Consider the following 11,922-nt stretch of genomic DNA (forward strand, 5'->3'; position numbering starts at 1 on the left):
TCAGAACTATGCACCTACCTAATCTTTTCCTTCCTTTTAATTTTTTGGGGGGAAACTAACTGGACACCTGTGGCCATACTACATGACTACCCAAGAGGCCATAAGTGTATGACATCACACAACATGACATCATACAAACCTAAACTAGAGTCAGCAGAACCAGTGGACAGAAGTAGCCTGGTAGAAATGGGTTGTAACTTTGTGTGGATCGAATTATGTTGAGTACTTGGTAATCTTCTTATGGGCCAACACCACTGATCAGTGGATGGCCCCGTACGGCCCAAAAATCACTGCCAGGTCCTGGGGACGCGTAGCCTACCATAGCCTCCCGGATTTCAAAACTCCTGTGGTGTCTTTGGCTTGGGTTGGCTCTGGAGATGCATAGTAAGCGAATGATGTAACTGTGGGGAAATACTGGGAACCTCCCAGGGAACTTGGACTGAAATGTCTGTCACAGCGACCCATTATAGTACAGTACAATAGCACTGGCCATGATAGGGACGATGGATTGCAAAATCTATATTTAGCATTAATTTTGAAATAACTTCTCACTATTCACTCTAGCCCCCAAATATGGATAAAAAGAAATAACAGGAAGACAAACACATTTACAAAGTGCCACAAAGATCCATGAGCTTCCAGCAATTTTGAGAAATATGAGTAGTATGCAAGAAAACAATGCAAATGAACACATTCAAATAATAAAACTTGCACAATACGGTATAATCATAACTGTTTTAATTCCACATCTTTTAATGTTTACAAAATGCCAGTAACTTGGTTAGTCATTTAAATATTTATTGCTAGCATTAAAATAATTTATTCTATCTGTTCCATTGATTCATTCATTTGAATTTATTTTACCAAGTGTCAGGATAAATAAATGGATCCTAATTATTAAGCATTATACCCCCCCCCCAAAAAAAAAAAATAAAATAATTTGTACATCTTAGAATGGAAACAAATGTCTAAAACTCTGTGTACTCATCTTTCTTATTTTCAAGCGGACTCAAGGCAGATTTTTGGTCATCTTGTTGAAATCGCCACCCTTTTCCCTCCTTCATGATTGATACTAATGTAGACAATGTGCTGTTTGGGTCCAGTAATGTAATGAGGGGAACACTAACTCCACTGTCTTGGAATATGAGGTTCTGCAGAGTCATGGCTACCATCGAGTCTATACCGAGGGAAGAAAGCGTAGCCTCATCCCTCAGCTCATAACAGTCGACGTGACAAGTTTCGCCAATCACAGTCCTGACATATTCCCCGGGCAAAGTGCAAGGGGAGAAACCTGAAGGCTGGGCCCTGGTTTCTGTTACCTTTGAGTTTTTCAACTCCCTGTCTACCAAAGTGGACAGGCGCATTTTGAGGGAGGTGTTTTGGGACAAGACGTGTTTCCTGAGGTTTCTGAAGCTGAACTTGCACACAACCTGTTGGGGATTGTTTTGCAACAGGCAGTGTTCCAGGCATTTGTGAAATTCAGGCACCTCCATGACCATCATTCCCTTCGCTTCCAGAAACTTCTGCAAATGATCCTTGTTTAGCAGAAGACCAAGGTTCAAAGCCCCCCAGTTAATGGACTGTCCAGCCAGGCCAAGGCTTCTCCGATAATGACAAAACATGTCGAGGAAAGAATTAGCAGCAGCGTAGTTTGCTTGAGAGGCATTGCCAATGAAAGAAGAAATAGAGGAGTAGCACACAAAGTAGTCTAGTTTGCAGTGCCTTGTTGCGTGATGTAGATTCAAAGCTCCATTAACTTTTGGCCTGAAGACTTTTTCAAAACGGCATCTGTCAAGGGTTTCTAGCAGTCCATCATGCAAGACAACTGCACTGTGGAACACTCCTCTGATTGGACAGAAGGGAAACCTCTGTCCAATGAGAGTGACTGCCTTCACAACCTGTGCAGACAGGGAGACGTCACACTGCAAGTTAATGATCGAGACCCCGCACTGGTTGCGTACATTATCGATCTCCACCTGCATGTCAGGTGAAGGGGCGCTTCTGGAGAGGATGACGATGTTTCCCCCTCCTTTTTGAGCGATGAACTTCACTGTTTCGAAGCCCAGCCCAGACAGACCCCCTGTCACTATGTACACAGAGTCCCTCTGGAAAAGTTGCTTTGATCTCCCCAGAAAGGGAAGGGAGATGGTATCCTTGATATTAGCCCTGAGCACAACAACAGATGTGGTCTTTGAGCTGAAGTAGGATGTTGGATCCTCAATGGGCAGGGTGTCAATGCTTCCTGACGCTGCTCTTTCAAAGGTTGTGCTCCTCAGAACTGTAGGCATCCCAGTCAAACGCATTGATTTCAGCCACCTGTAGATCCATCTCTTGTGCCTTGCGAGATACGCTTTTTGAAAAACGCTGGCTACTTGAAGGGTCTGAATGCAAGCGTTTTCATTCTCACTTTTTAAGATGTTTTGTGACAGACTGGGTGATACCTGGTTGCTGCACACTACGACAATGTTCCTGGCTGTGGAAACGTTACAAGCCTTAGCAACTAAGGATGCATCAAAAGGAGGCAAAAGCACAAATGCATCACACTTATTCACATTCTGCAGCAGTCCACTAGACTGGCTTCCTACAATGGCATTCCACCCTGATTGGTTTGCTGTAAGCATCAACACCTGCACTAGACTGGAGTCAGGCTCAGGTGTGATAATGCCCAGCTTTCCTTGTTGTCGTACCTTAGGTAATGTACGGTGCAAGATTTCCCATGACAGCACAAAGTAGGACACACATGGTACTTCCTTGAGAAATGGAAGCTTCTTTGTGCTGTAGCAGGCAGCTTCGGGAATCACAATCTTGGAGGATGCAGCTACAGGGTAGCATGAAACGACACGATCTCCCACTTTCAGCTTGCTCACACCCCTCCCCACAGCTGTAACAATACCACTGAAATCAAGAGCCAGAAGCTTGTGGTTCTGAGATGTGTGTTCGTTCCAGTACATAGTCTGACCAAAAGTCAGATCAGAGACACTGACAGGGTAGTAATCTGATGAGTGAACACAGATTTTACTCAGCCGAACTTCAACGGTTTGCTTCTGAATCTGGTCCCCAGAGTCACTGGAGAGAATGGCAGACAAGCCTGTCATTCTGTAAGGGTCAGCAGTCTGAAGAATGAACCTGTCAAACTCTGAAGAGCAGACTCTTCTTTCAGCACCCTCAACAGATTTTACAGGAGTTCGAGCAATTGCAGTTGAATAAATTTGACCGTTACTTATCATTAGTTCTGGGTATGTGCTGCTAGGATAGGAGGAAATGACATGAGCAAGTAAACGGATGTCCTCACTGGTCACAGAAGCAAGATCGATTAGCTGGAACAAGAAACCTGGGATCTCTGCTGCGCATGCCCTCGTCATGCCAGAAAGCACAAAACCTGGACTGATGTGGTCCACTGTCCTCTCTGATGATCTGTACGTTAAGACCCTGATGGTGTTGGTGTACTTGTAAGCTTTTAGTGCCAGAACAACCTGACGGAAAATGTCACAGCAGCTGACCAGGCTCTCCAGAACAGAATCGGTGTTTAACGGATTGAGGTTTTGAAGACCCCATATGAACAAAACCTCTTCATAATCCTTGTCGGTGTCTGCCACTTTGAATTCAGAGATGAAATCTGAAAATTGCAGGCTGGACTGTTTTCCAGGGTCTTTGCACCAGATGAAAGTGGACCCTGCATGCAAATACTGCTGTAATGAATTAGCCACCCCTACGTGATCTGAAAAAACCAAGGCTTTTGGCTTGTAACTGAGGTTAGCATCCTCAGAGGTAGCATGCAGTTCGTTGTGAAAGAAGAACTCTTTAGCCACACAAGAACTCTCTCCCAACAGTGTGATCTTCACCTGCTTCAGCTCGACTAGAACGTGACCGTCTTTGTCTGTGAAGCAGCCACAAACCTCAAAGCCTTCAGACGTCTCGCTGGTTGCTCTTAGATACATGACCATTTCTTCCAGCAGGGGCCTGGACACCGTCATGCAGCCTATTGCGGAGGGGAACCCGGCCCTTGATGTGAATCCATTCACAGCTACAACAGCTGCCATCTGCAGGATGTAGTCTAACACTACAGGGTGAAGGCAGTAGTCGTGCAGCTGACTCACTATTTCATCTGGGACTTTGACGGTTGACACAGCTTCCTTGAGGTCCTCTCCATAGTACACATCTCCCAGCTGCCTGAAAACCGACCCATACTGGAACCCTGCCTGAGAGAGAATTGTATAAACCTGCTCTGTCTTTATGACCGATTCACATCTTCTGAAGACAGTGTCAAGACAGATGTTCTGCTCTTCAGGAGCAACTGTTCCCCTTTTACAATCAATGGTTCCTGATGCATAGGTCACTGACGGAGAATTTATTCTGAATTTCGCAGAGTTCTCGAATGGCTCAAGATGTATCTCGATTTCGGGGGAGTTCTTAGTAAGTATACATGGACTGTGAAAGGTGATACTGAGCTGCAGTGAGCTGAGTGGCGTCTTTGACTTTGTGCTTGACACAAAGGAAGCTAAAGCTAGTTCAACATGCAGTGTGCCAGGGACGAGGGCAACGCCGTTGTTCTTGTGTTCGCGAATGTACGATGCCGCTGAGGAAAGATTACAGCTGAATTCTTGACTGTCACGTTTCGTCTGTCTGATCAATGGATAATGGGAATGACATGTCATTTCGTTACCTCGCCTCACTGCTTCAAAAAACACCTCCTTCTTTACACAGTCAAAATGATACCTGGGGAAAGGTGTAGGTGGTGCCTCACACCCTTTGTAAAACTGGTCCCAGTTTACTTGTACCCCCAGCTCAAACAGTTGTGACACAACAGTCAGCAGCGTCTCACGGTCTTTATCTGGCTGCACAGAGGTGAAAACTGTGACATCATTTCCCAATGTCTCCATGATGTTCCTCTGCAGGGCCCTTCTGGGACCTATCTCTACAAAGACTACGTTCTTCATGTCTTTGGCTGCTGTTTTCACTGCTTGCTCGAATGCTACAGGTTCCCGAACATTTCTGGCCCAGTATTTTCCTGTGCTAAAATCCCCCTGAGAGAATACCTTTCCTGTCACAGTTGAAAACAACTGTACTTCTATTTCATTCTCTTGCAAACAGCCAATATTGTCTTCTATTTGGGTCAGGATGGGATCCATCATATGGCTATGGTAAGCAGCAGGGACACCTAAAATGTGGAGAAATAGATTTTTGCTTTTGAATGAGGTCTTCAGCTTCTGATGAAGACTTTCTACAACATCTGCATCACCTGACAGGGTGCAGGACTGAGGGCTGTTGAAGGCAGCCAAGCAGACCTTCCCAGAGTAGGCAGGGAGGAGCTTCATGATTTCTGACACTTCTACGTTGCTGACAACGAGCATTTTCCCTCCTGTGACCCTGCTCTGCAACACACTGCGGAAGTAGATGACCTTCACTGCATCTTCAAGAGACAACAGACCAGAGCAGTGGGCAGCAGCCACCTCTCCTACAGAATGGCCAAGAATGGCATCAGGTCTGACACCCCAGTGCTTTAGAAGGCTGACAATGGCGACCTGGATGGCAAAGAGAAGAGGCTGGACCACGTCTGGTTTCGAGTAATCTTCATTGTCATAGTCATCTTCCAGCTTCTGTAAAATGCTGGTGCTTTTGTACTTCTGGAAAAGGTTCTCAACCTCTTTCACTTTTTCTCTGAACACAGGTTCTTCTTTCAAAAGCTGCTTGCACATGCCTCTGTAGGTAACCCCGTTTCCACAGAACACAAACACTAACCTGGTGTCTGACTTTGATTGTGCAATATTTTTTGTCAGTGAACATTTGAGCTGCTCCTGTAAATCACTGATGGATGATGTCACAAACACTCTTCTGTATTTGTGTCGTGCATGACTCCTCCTACATGCTGAAGTATACGTCAGAGTTTGCAGATCCACTGTTTTGTCTCTGCTCAGCTCTTCAGATATGTCTGCGATTGCCATTGCAATGGACTTCTCTGAAGCTGCAGACAGCACAAACAATTTTGGCGACCTCTGAAAGACTGACCTAGAATCTTCTCTTTTCATGTACTCCCTGACAATAACGTGTGCATTTGTCCCTCCAAACCCAAAGTTATTGACACCTGCAGCCCTTCCCATTGGGCCAGTCTTTTCCCACTTCTCTACTCTGGTGGGAATTTTCAGATTCAGGGCTTTGCCATCGATACTGGCCCCATCCTCAGAGTAGAAGAGTGAAGGAACCAATGTTTCATGGTGCATCATGAGAAGCACCTTGATGAGTCCCGCCACTCCAGCTGCGGACTCAGTGTGTCCGATGTTACCTTTCACAGAGCCGATGCAGAGCGGGTCTGATCCTGGTCTGGCTTTGGCAATGGCTCTGGAGATGCTCCCTGCTTCAGTGGGATCCCCCACCGGAGTTCCAGTCCCATGAGCTTCTATGTATTGGACATGTGAAGGATCAATCCCCATAGAGTAAACTCTGCGGAGCAGCTCCTCCTGCTGGGCCATGGACGGCTTGGTGATTGGAGTGACGGAGCGGCCATCTTGATTGACTGCAGTTCTGCTAATGATGCCCCATATATGGTCAAAGTCCTGTAGAGCCTGTGAACAAGACAATACAGGAAAAAGAGTGTAGGTCCTCGGTTCTTACCACTGTTTTTTGTTTTGATATTTCATTTATTTGCTGTTCATCCTACAAGCTGCTTTTAGAAACACATACTTTTGAGGTTCTTTGGTGTTTACGGTGTTAATGGGGTGCATTATCTTCATCTGCATTATTATTATCTTCATCTTGAGGGTAACCACTACACCCTGCATTTCTGTATCTAAAATAAAGGTCCGAGAGCAGACTGCTTCATTTCTAAATACATTTACTTTAAATCAAACAGATCCATAATCATTAGGTGAATAAGACATCAAACAATTGGCCGTTAAAGGTGCACAGTTTTTTTATAATTTGTGAGGAATATAGATTAATCCACTGAGTACAGTTGATATGGAATTTAGCATACAGTGTTCAACATTTTAGCCAAATAACCAAACCATAGCTAAATAGATAAGATCAGACAAAAAAGACATTTACCAGCCAATAGAAAAAAAAATGTCAGAGAGCTGTCATGGATAAATGTCTTAACTTGGAACTTTGAAGATTTGTTTCATTCATAAAAGAATGCTGAGCCATTTAAAAGCTGACAAGAAATATTTTCAAACTTATATGGTGTTGGATGTTATTTGTTTTAATTTATAGTCACATAAATTACAATAATACATATAATTCCTATAAAATATACCACAATATGTATTATTTGTATTATTAAAAGACTTTTATATGGATGAGGATATTCACTGTGTATCTGACCAGACAATAAGACCAGACTGCCATCAGTCTGGTAACTGTCAGATTTATAAGGATCGACAACTTAGAATCATAATTAAGCCATAATGCAGACAATCAAAACAAATGTCAAATATACTGTCAAACATATTAAGCAGATTTGCAAACATGAAAATGTTGCTATACTACTAGTTCAGATTAATCATTCAGAAACGGTATCACTTTCTTACTTTTTTCAGTGGCTTAAGAAGGACGATCCCACAGCCCTCTCCTCTCCCATAGCCGTCTGCTCTGCTGGAGAAAGGTTTGCTGGTGCCCTCGGGGGAGATCATTTTGGCCTTGCTGAGAGCGACGAAGACTCGTGGCTCAATGATGCAGCTGACTCCCCCGCAGACTGCCATCTCACAGTCTCCTGGGAATTGCAAGAAGCACAGTTCTTACATCTCAGCTCATTACGTCACAAACCAGAGGAATTTAGAACTTTTTTTAATATTCTGGAACCACAGTTAACATCATCTAAAAAATCAAAACAAAATGTTGAGTTTGATACTTGTAGCTCAGACAAAAAGAAAAGAAGAAAACAGTCTTTGAAATGATTTCAGTTGATGCTGATGCCACTATCAGATAACAAGTACCTATGCAACTAGACCTTGAATATAAATGGCAGATCTCTATAAATAAGCATATTGGCAAAAGTGAAGTAGTGGTAAAGAACAAGGCTCATAACCGAAAGGTTGCAGGTTCAATTCCTTGCTGGGGCACTGCTGCTGTACCCCTGGGAAGATACTTAATTCAGAATTGCCTCAGTAAATATCCAGCTGTATAAATGGGTTACATGTAAAGCTGTCACAAATCTAAGTCACTCTCTTATAAGAGTGTATACTAAAAATGATAGTAATGATGATAATGTAATAATAATAATGTAATTATGTGGTCATAATAAGTGTAATAAGTGGTTTTACCTTGTTTAATGGCCTGGATGGCATAGTGCAGAGCCACAAGGGAGGAGGAGCACGCGCTGTCGATAGCCAATGAGGGTCCAGTGAAGTTGAAGGTGTAGGAGATCCTATTGGCTGCTATACTCATGGCCGTCCCTGTACCGTTGTAATGGCTTATAGTACTAGGGCTGTTGTTTAGAAGGGTCTCATAGTCCCGGTTCATCAGTCCTGTAAAATAGTACACATTTCAGAAATGTAAAATGCTGAAGGGTGTTATGAAATTGAGAGTCAAATTAGCGGCTGAGTCATTAAATTCTGTGCAGAGCTAAACTGAAAATGGACTGGAGCTTGTGCACTATAAGCGGCAAGAAACACAATTCAAGGTAGGCTGCTTCTCAAGGGAAATTTTACTTTCTCTTGACAGTCGTAGCCAGATGAGGAGGAGGAGGAGACATACACTAAGGTATTGTTGCTGTTTGAATGAGGTGCTATCTTTTGTCTCATTGAAAAATGACTTATTTTTTACCAATGAACACCCCGGTTCTGGTTCCGCTGGCCTTCTCCATTGGTATCCCAGCATCCTCCAGGGCTCTGTAGGTGCACTCCAGCAGGAGCTTCTGCTGGGGGTCCATGAAGTCCACCTCAGCCTCAGCGATGCCAAAGAACCTGTGGTCAAATTGGTTGAACCTGAAAAAAAGAGATGCAGTAAAAATGTGTTGGATAGTGTTTTTATTTTTCATAGAGTTGACATGATTAATTAGTCTTTGTACAAGGGCTTACATTATGATGACCATAGCAGAATGAGAACCAGGTTGTGGTGACTCTTGAGGAGTGTGTATGATTGTGCAATACAATAGTTGTACAATCACACAATAAGTTATTGCTGATCATTGATCCTCCTTGATGATCATTCAAGGTTATTAATGTATGATAATGTTGAATGATCATCAAGGTTAATCAGCATTGAAAACCAGCTAATAAAATGCAGAACAAGTAGGTCTATGTTAATCAACACCATAAACCTCAGATTTCCACACTGGCTGACAGTTCATCTTCTACAGAATAATTTCTAGTCAAAAATCTTTTTATCCTTATTCACATTTTTCTCCATGAAGGCAAGCAAATATTTCCACTGAATCACCTGGGCCATAATCTGGAGACCAAGCAGTCATAGCTCAGATCACTGCAGATCTAAGCAACGTTACCACAGGTTACGTGATGGATTGCCTTACCCCTCGATGAGCGCGGCTTTGGCGGTTCGTGTTTTTCCTGCCTTGCTGTCGTCCAGGTCGTACCAGACTGTGCTGTCAAACCTGTCCTCTGGAATCTGCACCACACAGTTCCTTCCCTGCATGAGAACCTTCCAGAAACTGTCGAGTCCTTCCCCTTCAAAGAACGTTAAGGTAAGCGTCACAAGGTCTTGTAAAACAGCACTAATGAAATCTTATAGCAAAATGACCCGGTGTTGTATTTTATTCAGACTCTTACCTCCTGGGAAATGACACCCAATTCCAACAACAGCAATGTCTTTGAATGCCTCCGAATCCTCCATTTTTGCACGTCATCACTATGGACCAATTCTAAAAATAAATAAATAGTAAATAAACAAACATTATGATGACTATCATAATGATTAGCTGACTGAAGACTTTAACCTCTCAATTAGCAATATTTATTTTTACTGGACCACAAAATAAAAGAAAACATACAATTGTAAATGTATATGTGCATTTCCAAGTCTGTGTTTGCATAGGTAAGGCACAAGGAAAATAAGTTACACATCGAATGAGAAATGTTGTCTTCGTGAACTACATTTCCTTTCTCAACCATTCAAATGCAAATATAACACTTTCACAAAATTGACCATTCAAACCATTCCCACAGCTCAGCAATGCTGTGTCCTTACCTCTCTGGTCTCAGCTATTCACGGTTTCTCTACACCTCTTTATATAGCATCTTTCATCTGAAAATGTATCCCTGGAGTTAAGTGCCCTGACAAAAAGCAAAAAGGAAAAAAACAATAGAGGGGTTTATTTGCAGGGGTGGGATAACCTGTATCGTTTCCTGTCCGTAATATAATGCCCTTGCCTGTTTGAGGCTCTGTGAGTTTGAGAGGAGTTTTCTTACTCATAACCTAAAAGAGCCTTTAATTTGGCAATCTGTAACAAAAGCTTCTAATTGCAGGTTTGAATACAGATGTGAAGTCAACCCTCAGCAGTTTTGGTCCCGAGCGATACAGCATATACAAGGCAAAGTGGACACTAGTATCCGTCTCACTTTCATAGGTTTCCATCTGTCATTTAATCTGTCTAAACAGTCCTTGATAATATGCCTTTACTGTATTCTAATATCCTTAGACCTCTTAGGAAAGGATTGTCTCTCATTCGTTTTTTTTTTTTTTAAATCTGTTGTACTGTTGTATCATGGTCACTCTAATGCCTACTTACATAGATTCAGTTCTCCTTCTTTACAAGCATTCAATAAAAGTCTGTTTAATTTACTGGAGTACTCGTCAAACACTATTTCATGTTTTAAAAAGTCTCGCTCTGATTTCATAATGCAATTTCTCATGCAGTTTTTTCTTTGAATTCAGAACACATGGAATACAACTCAAACCGATGCTGAAATCAATACAATGTGCTGACAGGGCGAAAAAAAGATGTTTAATGAGTTTTTAAGTTATTCACAGTGAAGCTTATGGCCACTGTCTTCATTGAAATGCAATTATCAATATTAATTGACCTGCTCAATCACTTTTTGAGGTCTGAGAAAGCGGTATATGCTGAAAGCTAGTGCGACAAGAAAACATTTTTGCAAACCCTGCATGATTATTTGCCACAGAAAGCATAAAAACTGACTGCATGCACGTTACACATATTACATTACTGTAATGTAATGTACATCACATGTATGAAGCTGCCTTCTGTCTTTCACCATTAACATGTACTGTATAGAAGGGAGAGCCATAAGAATTGTATTGATTTCCACTGTACTGATTATCACAAAAAGGGAATGGGAAATATTCCGAAAGTAGGAACGACGTGATGGAACCTGTTCACAATGGAAGTCAGTCAGTAGAAGATATTTATCAAGCAGCTGAACATATTTGATCATGTCTCAAAAATACAGCTTTAACCTATTCTTTCAGCTCTCTTTACCCCTCTGCAAAATTAAGCAAGGATTACCAATTGGGGAAACTCGACCTGATAATTACAGTCTTTCAAGCAAATATTTTTCAAGATGTGTATCATTTAATTGCCAATTGTTCCTTGAAAACACAAGTTCTGAACAACAGGGCATTGTTGTTGCAGTAGGTCATTGGAGCAATACCTATTATTACTTTAAGTATAGCCTAGAATTCCTGAAATGAGAAAGCCTACATTCCTGAACTTTAAGAAAAGTTGTAGGATATTCCAGAAAACCTGCTGTGATTTAGATTAAGAGCAAAATCATAGGTGGATATTCCCTAATTTTGACTCATGATCACATCTGCCCTCTCAAATTCAATTTAGCAGTGTCTAGTAGGTGAAAATCATGGGACAGTTATCTGAACTTCTGTCAAATTCCCTGAAATTTTAAGGTATAATGTGATGTAAGGTTCAGTTAGCCATTGCGTCAAAATTAAAATTTCAGAATAAAAATCAACTTAAGTCCTAAATGGATTGGAGCTGAAAAACCTGTTCATTACAAT

The 11,922-nt window shown here is 42.1% G+C and overlaps 1 protein-coding gene across 1 annotated transcript; it reads right to left on the reverse strand.

Annotated features, from left to right (window-relative positions):
- Nucleotides 1-968: 968 nt before the first annotated feature.
- LOC118771967 (highly reducing polyketide synthase PKS6-like) lies at nucleotides 969-9,783 on the reverse strand. The gene is made up of 6 exons (XM_036520171.1): nucleotides 9,720-9,783; nucleotides 9,464-9,617; nucleotides 8,758-8,918; nucleotides 8,256-8,459; nucleotides 7,524-7,705; nucleotides 969-6,560 (listed from the first exon to the last, which is right to left on the reverse strand). The coding sequence occupies exons 1-6, from the start codon at nucleotides 9,781-9,783 to the stop codon at nucleotides 969-971; spliced, it is 6,357 nt and encodes a 2,118-aa protein (XP_036376064.1).
- Between the last annotated feature and the right edge of the window lie 2,139 nt (nucleotides 9,784-11,922).

Source organism: Megalops cyprinoides, chromosome 2 (assembly GCF_013368585.1).
Source record: "Megalops cyprinoides isolate fMegCyp1 chromosome 2, fMegCyp1.pri, whole genome shotgun sequence".
Taxonomy (NCBI): Eukaryota; Metazoa; Chordata; class Actinopteri; order Elopiformes; family Megalopidae; genus Megalops; species Megalops cyprinoides.